The sequence below is a fragment of the Melitaea cinxia genome, chromosome 4, assembly GCF_905220565.1.
Source record: "Melitaea cinxia chromosome 4, ilMelCinx1.1, whole genome shotgun sequence".
In the NCBI taxonomy this organism is placed as follows: Eukaryota; Metazoa; Arthropoda; class Insecta; order Lepidoptera; family Nymphalidae; genus Melitaea; species Melitaea cinxia.
The window spans coordinates 19,147,435-19,158,674 of record NC_059397.1 but is presented as its reverse complement, the minus strand read 5'-3'; the positions used below and the strand labels follow the sequence as shown (position 1 = coordinate 19,158,674).

Genomic DNA, 11,240 nt, shown 5'->3' with positions numbered 1-11,240 from the left:
TTTTTACTGGGTGCACCGATTTCGAATTTTTTTTTTCTTTATCGAATGATGGTGCGTATCATGTGGTCCCATTAAAATTTAATTGAGATCTGACTAGTAAATTTCGAGATTTTCTAATAATGCGTATTTCCTTAACTATTTTCGTCTAATTACGTTGTATTACTTGTCGATTTAACTTAAGTCGTTTTTTTTTTCATATGCGAGCAAACTTAGTTAAGTATATTTTTTTAAATACTTAAATCTTCTTAAGCGGGCTTTTTACGTCATAAATATTTTTATTAATAAAACCAATATACGTACAAGACAGAGATTAGCGCATTTTGCACAAATGTAAGTTACGCACATAACAGTCTAATTCATTATTAAAAGAAAAAAAAATGAAATTAACCAAACCATTGAAACAATAATTTATATAAATTTATATGATTAATCTTACCGCATAGTATAAAATTCACATTGAGTTAATAGTAAAGCGCGGTCTTTTGAAAAATGGTTTTCATGAAATACGAAATTAACATTGCGGTCAGCGACTACCAATAACGGCTTCGAGATGCATTTTAAAAACAGCTATTTATTACTCTCGCCATATATCTCGTCAAATGGCTTTAGATTTAACGTAATTAGACAGGTTTTAAGTTAATAAGACTTGTATTCGACTTTTATTTAATTATTTTATAATTCTCATTATATCAAAATAGCTTTTACGTGCGACTTTACGCTTAACGCTTAGAATTTTATTTAATACTAGCTCTGCCGCGCGGTTTTACATGCGGTAATTTGAAGAAAAAAATTACCTATACCCTGCCTCGGTAAAGAGGCTATTCAACACTAAAATAGTTTTTTAATTGAAATCAGTAATACCCGAGATTAGCGCGTTTTTTCTTTTCAGCTTTATAATAGTAGTATATGGATGATTAACTGCAATTGATTTTATACAATAACTTTATTTCTAGATAGTGTATCAATGTGGAACTTGCGTATAATTTTAGTTTAAATCATCAGAAACACAATTCCAAAAACGCATATTATTTCATGGAGCATTTTTAGTAACTGAATATATAGAAGCCTTTTTTACGCAACAATTTTTGGGATGTGTTCGTAATTAAGTTTGTCGATATTCTGTGAAATAAAATGACAGATTATTATCAAGATTTCTCAAAACGTCGTTTAAGTAAACTAAATTTTGAATTGAATTAATAGTGATAGAGACAGATTTACTGATTGCTCATGAGTGCACTACAAAGGGCTTGAAATTCTTTAATAAGCGACTTTCCTGTTACCCTGGGGACATTGTCCCTAACTCAACATTATAAGTTGAATTGTTAAACAATAAAGTACCGTAGTAATGTTAGGGCTACGAAAGGGCTTATTGACGAAACAAGACGCAAAGCTGTTAAGTGCTTCGACGGTAACTGCTGTAAGTTTAGAGCACAATGTGTGTTTGCTGTTTAAGGATTACGAGAGCTATCAACTTGTTAGCAAGTTTCAGCTTAAGGTTAGCCGTTCTCTGGATGACGTTTAAGAGCTTTGTATCGCGTTTGAATAAATTTTGATGAAAGTGAGTTTAAATTTAAATGAAACATTAGATATTCCAAGATACTTGGAGGATATTTAAGAAGTCGATGATGAGGTGGTGATTCCGGATTCGAGATTATTGTTTTAACGTATACCTACATTTTTTTTTCGACTACAAAATTGACGATATTTTTTTTCAAACACAATAAATGAAAATAAATACTCGTACATATTGAATACGCTTCAGCCTGTAATATCCCACTATTTGGCATAGGCCTCTTTCCCCATGTAGGAGAAGGATCAGAGCTTAATCCAACACCCTGCTCCAATGCGGGTTGGCGGATATATTCCCTACTACGAGTAACGATCGCTATCAGGTGTACATGATAACAACCAGGACCGACAGCTTAACGTGCTCTCCGAGGCACGGTGGGGAGACCCACAAGGACTGCACAAACACTCACAACCACCATACCACATATTGAATAATATAGTTAAAATTATTATTACGCCTAGCGAAAATTCTACATAGTACCAACAGTAACTGGTATTTTTTATACTTATGTACGCACATCTCTTAATTATTCTTATAATTCAGTTTACTCAATCATAACAATAAAACTAATTCTGACCGATTCTGCATGTTCACTAATTCAGTAAAGAATCAACCTTACAAAGGCTGTTCCCATTAGGGATGACAAAGCATTTAAATCTTGAGACGCTTCAAGTAAATGCGTTTACGACTAAAACTATTTGACTGGTTTATGTCTGCAGTTCAACCCAAGTAAAGTTCTGTTTACTAAAGTGTGAACGTAATAGGACTTAAGTATATGACGAAGACCGTCTGACTCCCGAGGAAAATGCAGCACGTCTCATTTTTATTTTATTTAAATAATAGTGTAAATTAAATTCTCACTTCTTCCATTCATTAGCATTTGTTCTTTCTTACCAATATGGCAACATAAACAACTATACAATCCACCTGATACCTGATAGTAAGACATACTCGTATTCACTCGATTCGAGATAACTCGTATTTACTCGGTGGCGGGACGTGGACGCCGATGAAGGGACTAGTCCACAGGTTCAAAGTCGCTCAACGTGCAATGGAGCGGGCTATGCTCAGGGTCTCTCTCAAAGATATGATCAGAAATGAGACTATCGGCGAGAGAACGAAAGTAACAGACATAGCCTGTAGAATTAACAAGCTGGAGTGACAGTGTGCTGGCTACCTCTGCCGCAGGAACGATAGCCGTTGGAGCAGACGTGTCATGGAGTGGAGAATGCGTGTTGGCAAGCACAGTGTGGACGCCTACGTCCAGCAGTAGACTGCGGTAGGCTGAAACGAGCGAGCGTATTATTTTATTAAGTTATTGTTCAGTAATAAATAAATAAATTTCTAAAATAAAAGTAGCCTAAGTCACTCCTTACTACACCAGCTATTTGTCAGTGAAAGTCTCGTCAAAATCGGTCTAGCCGTTTCAGAGATTAGCCGGAACAAACAGACAGTCAAACAGACAGATAGACAAAAATTAAAAAAAGAAATGTTATTTTGGTATAATTATGTACCGTGTATACATCCGTGTGCATTTAGTAAAAAGCGATAATTTTAATATTACAAAACAGACACTCCAATTTTATTTATTTGAGTAATAGATCTATAGATAAAGTTTTTAAATTTATTCTTGACTTTATGGATCAAATTTAGCTTTTAGCGCTATCCCTTGACAAGCTTACGAGACACGAACGTCTTGTTTTCCTTTATAGGTATGTTTCAAACTTTTTCAATAGATGGCGTTTACGCAAAAAATATACAGTTTGTAAAATAAAGAACGAAGTATGTATGAAAATTTTATTGAATGAGAATATTTATTATTCCATAGAATGAATTTCAATTATTTCTATGATATCAATCATTATTTTTGCGTATGAAACTGACACACGTAAATTAATTTAATAATTTTGAATTGATGACATTATTTTAATTATCATTAAATTATTACAATAAAATAATATATATATATATATATATATATATATATATATATATATATATATATATATATTTCTAAAATATGATCTGTCAAGTTTAGTTCTAAGAGTTTATAAAGTACCTCTTCGGTGCTATTAAGAAATGTTTTAACCGGTCGTGTATAAGACGGCGGGTTTTAAACGTTCTCACTTCTCTCATTATCTGTCAAAAACACATGTGAACACTTGTCAAGTTGTCAACAGTAAGTCAGTAAATAATCAACAAATCGATTTTCGTCGCTTTTTAAACAAAAACATTTAACGAGAAGTTTTTAATAAACTAAAAGTATATAAGAAGAAACAATGGGAAATCTACTAATAGTCTACTGTATCAAAAGTTCATTTATTAATTTGAAATAATGCCAAAATTATAATTCTTGTTTGTATTTCGAGTGTTTTGTGTACATAAACGTCTGTGCACAATGTCTGAAAGTACGTATAAATGCGTAAACTGCGGCGAGAGGGCCAGTGCTTTATACAGAACTTATGGTCCTTCTGTTTTAAAATTAACAAAATGTGTAAGTTTTTTTATAATTAAGTATTACAATGGTGGTATATGTTATAGTATAATAATGGGTGGATCATTATGTTTCATTTTTTTTTATTTTTTACTCTCATGTAGAGATAATGTTTGTGAACTGCAATATGTGCATTGCCAATTGGGAGGTTACTACTTTGCTTTTATGAAATCTTATTAGGGTAATTATGTACAATTGAGGAGTGTAATTTAACCCTAACTTATCCAACTTAAGAAGTACAACGATTAACGACAGTTTCGTTTAACAAAAAAAAAAAAAAAAATAACCCTAACCTATCTAACTTAAAAAGTACAACGTTTAACGACAGTTTCGTTATACAAAAAAAAAAAAAAATAACCCTAACCTCTCCATAAATTACACTCCTCGATTGTACATAATATCCCTTATTAGCATTGTTTCAAATCCTGTGCTACTTATCTATATTAGAAAGAGAAAATGGAGTTCACACTTCATTTTTGAAAAAACAAAATTGTCTCTACCTTCTACCAACATAAACACCTCAATTATATTTTGGTCCAAATTTACATTTCATGCTCTTTATATTACACATAAAAATAAAACTAAAAACACAAAATTAAATTAAAAAAAAACACAAAAGGTATAAAGGGTTTGATCCTAGTTCGAATTATAGGTACTGATGATAATGTGTATATTTAAGATGTTTATATTTTCTTTGTTTGATTCCAGGAGAGTTGTAAGGGTGTGGTGGACAAGTATATAGAGTACGACCCAGTTATAGTCATGATTGATCTAGTTCTTATGTCTAAAGAGGCTCAGAGACACATAATATACAATACTGAATTTAAGGTAAGGTCTAACTGAGGTAGGGCACAGCAGGAATTTCCTGCTCAAAATATGGAGCAGCCCGACTGGATTAGTACCTCAACCTTACAGAAGATCACAGCTAAATAATACTGTTTTCAAACAGTATTGTGTTCCTGTTGGTGAGTAAGGTGACCAGAGCTCCTGGGGGGATTGGGGATTGGGTTGGCAACGCGCTTGCGATGCTTCTGGTGTTGCAGGTGTCTATAAGTTACGGTAATCGCTTACCATCAGGTGAGCCGTACGCTTGTTTGCCGACCTAGTGACAAAAAAATGTAATAAATAATATACTTACGGATATTGTAAATACATAAGAATGATTGAATATTAATGTTGTTTAGTATAATACTTTGAATAACTAAAGTCAATCTTACATTTACATTTTTTATACTGCAAAAATGGCAAACAAACATATTGGTCCTACCAACCAAACCAAAATCTACCCCCGACCCAGGAAGGCTCTGGCGACCTGACTGCAGAAACACAACACAACCTGTGGCCACTGTTATTTAGCTGTGATTCTGTAAGGTCGAGGTACTTCCGCACTCGGGGTGCTCCATATTTTGAGCAGGATATTACGTACTCAAGCCCTACCTCAGAAAAATTATCAGTTTTGGAAATACTAACAATATTACCAATAAAGCTGGGGGGGTGATTTTGTCTTTGCATAAATGTGTCCTTTCGGATTGTACATTAATCTGTGCAAAAAATCGTCACCCGATATAAGTGAAACAATGTGAATGTTCGAGTAATAAAAAATAAAAAAACATTTTTTCAGTCATACTGGAAGCTATTTATTATACTAATCATGTTGGAAACATACGGAGTGTGGAGAAATGACAGTCTCTTCAATATCGTCATTAATACCATCTGTGACATTAGGAATAATAGTACAATTAATTCTACTCATATGTAAGTGTTTTATTGAATCTGGTTTATTTATAAATTAAATTACAAATTTTTTTGATTGTATTAAACTCAATTTCGTTTCAAAGATAAATTGATATCTTCTTCTTCTTCTTCCTCGTTCCCTCAATGATGAGGATCGTGACCACGAATGATATGTGATTGAAGGCGATCGTAAGCAGCATGTATTGTATGGTGCATGCTGCCTCCCACTGTATTCTTGATGGTATCAGACCATCTTGCTGGTGTCCTCCCTTCGGCGCGTTTCCCTTCAACTTGACCCAGTATTATAAGTTTCTCGAGACTATGTTTAGGAGACCGCATAATGTGCCCGAAGAAGGTAAGGGCCTGCTCCATGCAGATCGTTGAGATTCGTTTGGTGATATTATGCTCTTGTAAAATTGACTCGTTCGTCCTCATGGCAGTCCAAAGGATTTGGAGTAGTCTTCGCCAACACCACATTTCCAATGCATTGATCTTACTGCAATCGCGACTTCTGTGGCACCAAGTTGCTGAGCCATACAAGATATTGAGAACACAAGAGCTCAGATCAGATGTACCACGATTCCTACATATCTTGGTTAAGTTGGTCATTGTACTTTTAGCAATTCCATATTGATATATTTCAATTTATAATTAACAAGCTGCGTCACACGTTTTTGCCCGCGTTATTTCTGATCCTGAGGGATGATCGGGATAAAAAGTACTCTATTGTGTGTTATTATAGATCTTTCAAGTTTCATTAATTTTGATTAGCCCATTGGTGCAGTTAGCACTGGCCCTGTTTTCTGAGTCTGGGTGTAATATTTGAATTTATTTATATATGTATTATTTCTATGAAAAAAAAATAGCTATAAAAGTCTGGTGTTACTAATAACAATCATTAAGTTGCTTACTATAGGAACAGGCAACTACACAGTTGTGTTTGTATGTTATAAAATATTTATTTAAAATAGATCCACTATTTTTGTATGAAAGAGTATCACACATACATCCACCCTCACAAAATTTCGCATTTATAATATTTTTAACAGGATGTCTACAAAATGGCTTACTTTATATTTGAATTAAAAATATTGTCTTATTTTATTATATTTTTGTGTACTTATATTTGTTTTTTTTAATATTTATAAATTTTATTTATGTTAAAATCCTATTTCCATTTTTTTTTTCTTAAATTAAGCTTAAATAGCGAAATAATAAAAATAAAAATTAGTATACTAAAATAACTTCTGATTTGTTATAAAAATGATTTTGTTATTTAATTAAAATAGTTTTTAATAAAATTTTCAGTGCACTGCCAATAAAATTATCTGTGGCCGAACCTTGGGCCAGTGACTGTAAAGGCTGGATTCACGAGGAAAAGGAATCAATGGATCTGTTTATATGGGAAAAAGATTTTTATGTACAATTCTTATCTATATTTGCTGGTATGTGGTTATTTATATACTTCTTTTAAATATTTTTATTACTAAAAAGAAAAAAATTGAAATGTATATGTGGCAGTGTGGCATTGTTTGTTGCATTTTTTATTTATTTAAATAAGTATTTCCACATGTAAAAATTATTTGACACAAAATATTGAACAAAACTAATTTATTTGTTAATCAATAATCATATTTATTATGAATATATACATATTTGTTACAGGTATAATAGTTTTTATAACGACGATACATTTATTAATGAATATTTTCAAAAAAATAAGATTTCAAAATGCAGGTAAATAGTATTATTGTTATATTCCTTTCTTCGAAAAATTCATTTTTAATTAATAAAATAAATATAACTACTTAAAGTAATAAAGTTCTCTACTTACAGTACTAAAGTACTAAATAATGTTTTTAATCGGTTAAATTAAAATATAAAATTATAAAGCCGTAGTATAGTATTAATGTCAAATAACAAAAACCAACTAATTTCTATTAAGTATACAATTTAATTTTTTCTCTCCGTAACAAAATAAAATTACTCTGTCAAGTATGTACTTACCTAATTGTTTTAATTCATTTCCAGTGTCCTTAATAAGCGTATTGAAATCGTTTTCACTCAGTAACATGAGTTTATTGTTCACTCTGCCGATGTTAGTTTGGGGTAACAATGAAACACCACCAGAGACAAGATTGTTACATTATTTAATGGTTTTCATGTATAGTTTTGTTTTCTTCTACAATGTTTTTCAAGGTGAGATATTCAAAATACTAGTATGTGTATGAAATTAAAATGTCGTGGGTGTCGTAAGAGGCGACTAAGGGATAACAAGGTTCCACAACCACCTTGGAACTTAAGAAGCCGACCGATGGCGGGATAACCATCCAACTGCTGGCTTTGAAATACACAGGCCGAAGACGGGCAGCAGCGTCTTCGGTGCGACAAAGCCAGTACTGCGGTCACCAACCCGCCTGCCCAGCGTGGTGACTATGGGCAAAACACATGAGTTCACGTTATTTTTGGCGTAAACTTGTGGAGGCCTATGTCCAGCAGTGGACTGTATAGGCTGTAATGATGTAATGATGATGAAATTAAAATGCAGCCTTTTTGATATGGCATCCCTAAATATTTTTTCGGTGCTAAAATTTAATTTATTTTACGAAAATCTGACTTTTAAAAGTCATATGTAAATCTAAATAAGTTATGTAATTAATTGAATTAATGATTTTAGTGCTTATGTATTTTTACGACACTTGCTAAAGTGAATTCAAATAAGAAATTAATCTTACTAAAGGCGCTGTCTGAAAACTATTATAACTCCATTAAGTCATGATACAAAATAATTGTTTGCTGGCAAACGAAAAAAAATCGACTTTAATCACATTAACAAGTAATACAACGTAGGTAGACGAAAAAATAGTCAAGTAAATACGCATTATCAAAGATTACTTCAAAAGTTGTAATCAGATCTCGATGAAATTTAAATGTGACGACTACATGATAAACATCGGCTTTAGATTAAATTTAAAATCATCAAAATCGGTACACCGAGTAAAAAGTAATGCGTATTTTTGGAGGGTTTCCCTCGATTTCTCTGGGAACCCATCATGAGATCCTAGTTTCCTTATCATGGCATACCACACTTGGGATATCTCCTTTCCAATAAAAAAAGATTAATCAAAATCGGTTCATAAACAACGAAGTTATCCCCGAACATATATACGGTTGAATTGAGTAACCTCCTCCATTTTTTGAAGTCGGTTCATCATTACAGCCTATACAGTCCACGGCTGGACATAGGCCTCCGGGACATAGTCACCACGCTGGGCAGGCGGGTTGGTGACCGCAGGATTGGCTTTGTCGCACCGAAGACGCTGCTGCCCGTCTTCGGCCTGTGTATTTCAAAGCCAGCAGTTGGATGGTTATCCCGCCACCGGTCGGCTTTTTAAGTTCCAAGGTGGTAGCGAAACTGTGTTATCCCTTAGTCGCCTCTTACGACACCCACGGGAAGAGAGGGGGTGGCTATATTCTTTAGTACCGTAGCCATACAGTACAGTGAAGTCGGTTAATAAATTTTTATATTTACTTTAATTTATGGCATGTCAAAAAATTTAACTAACATATCTAACTTTTTTTATTTTTCAGTGTTGTACGAAATTCCTAAAATTATAACAGTGTTCATACTAAGTGTAAGTTACATTGTTAAATATATGACAATATTTCACATGACACCGCTAATCAGAAGAATAATATCATAGCAAGAATTATTAAGTTAAATAAAGCATTGTTATTTGAATATCTATAGATGATTAAATCTACGGAAGATATTTATAATCTACAGATGATAAATAGGAACGATAATGAAAAATATGGCGTTGTAAAACTTTTTAGAACTATTCAAAAATCATCTTTTAAAAATTGTTTTATTTATTCGATTTGTAATTTTATTTAAATATATATTTATTAAGGTTATGAATTTAATATTGACTGATCAAAATAATTATATGTTTAGTTGAAGAAGCATTGTTAAGAATTTCGACTAGTATCAGGAGTTCAGGACATAACAAATTAAATTATATTATTTAAAAAAAAAATTAATTAAAAATGAAATAAAAGCATATGCAATATCACAGAGTATTTATTTTGCAAAACATATTCAACATTTTTACAGATTGATCATCTTACACTTCGCAACAACTGTAGTTATTATAAAATTGAATATGACTATATTGAATACATAAATTACTAAATATCGAATAACTGAATCGAATTTTACAAAATTGTGCAATATTTTAATCTGGAAGACACATTAAAATAACATTTTTGAAGTTGACTCCTTAGAAACGGTGTTAACGGTGTTAGGTTCAGGCCAAGGTGTGAAAACATTGTGAGAAGGGAAATCGTTTGAAACAACTAACGATGACGTTCAGTGAGACTGAGTGACAAATTTACACCATTTTTAGCTGTTTATTATTTTAATTAGTTATTACTTGATTAAATAAAACAAAAAAAAAAAAAACATTTTAAGAAGTAAACTCCATTTGCATGTCAGAGCTGACAAACAATTTTTGTTTTAACCTTTTATTAAAATTATAAATATTTAACTACCCTTTGTGAGTTATAATTATGCAATAACCCTCAATTATGTTTCAAGGTAAAATAAAAAATTACTAAAAACTTAATTTATAATACAATTTGTCTTTTATTTATTACAATCTTAAATAGTATGACTGTTGCTTTTATTACATATTTATTTTAATTATTAAAATTAATTTTAGAACATCTTTTATCAATTTAGATTTGGCAAGTAATGTCAAAGATAAAATAAAAATACAGAATAAATTTTTGTTACACAATATTACAATGAAGATGACATAATGCATGTATATTACTGGTTTTAAATTATTTTATTAAACTAGGTTCATTTAAAATATTCGTTTATTATTTTTTTTTCTAAGTAGAATATGACTTTTTTAATATCCAAGTTCAATTTACATGTGCCAAGCATTACCTGATAAGTATTTTTTTTTTAATTTCGTTTATTTATTTCTTACATTGCTTTATCAAGCAACGTTCATGTATTATTATTTTAAGCACAATTAGATCAAAATTATAAAGTTTGTTATAAAGGACTATACATTTTTATCACCTTCTAATTGAACCATTATTTTCTCATAATAATTCTCGCTCTTTTTATAAGTATGACATATATAGCGTACATAATAAGGCAATGTAACTATAGTCTATTTGCGTTAAGAAAAAGTAACTCGATCCTCCCTATCCTTAACCAATTAATTCATGGTAATTTCAACTACTTAATTTGAATACGAAGTCCTAAACTACTACGAGCTAGTTCAGGTTCAAAAGGGCTGGCTAAGCTTTTAAGCTAACTGACAGCGATGAATTACTATTATCTTAACGTGAATAGACTATACGTGACATAATTTCTTTTATTTTAGGGGTTCGAAAGATCTTAACATTAATATTAAAATTTTT

At 31.6% G+C, this 11,240-nt stretch overlaps 1 protein-coding gene across 1 annotated transcript; it reads left to right on the top strand.

Annotated features, from left to right (window-relative positions):
* The first annotated feature begins 3,952 nt into the window (after positions 1-3,952).
* LOC123670361 (protein ARV1) lies at positions 3,953-9,871 on the top strand. Its single transcript, XM_045603862.1, has 7 exons — positions 3,953-4,064; positions 4,773-4,892; positions 5,686-5,819; positions 7,107-7,243; positions 7,464-7,535; positions 7,830-7,997; positions 9,390-9,871. The coding sequence occupies exons 1-7, from the start codon at positions 3,969-3,971 to the stop codon at positions 9,500-9,502; spliced, it is 840 nt and encodes a 279-aa protein (XP_045459818.1). The 5' UTR covers positions 3,953-3,968; the 3' UTR covers positions 9,503-9,871.
* Positions 9,872-11,240: the final 1,369 nt, after the last annotated feature.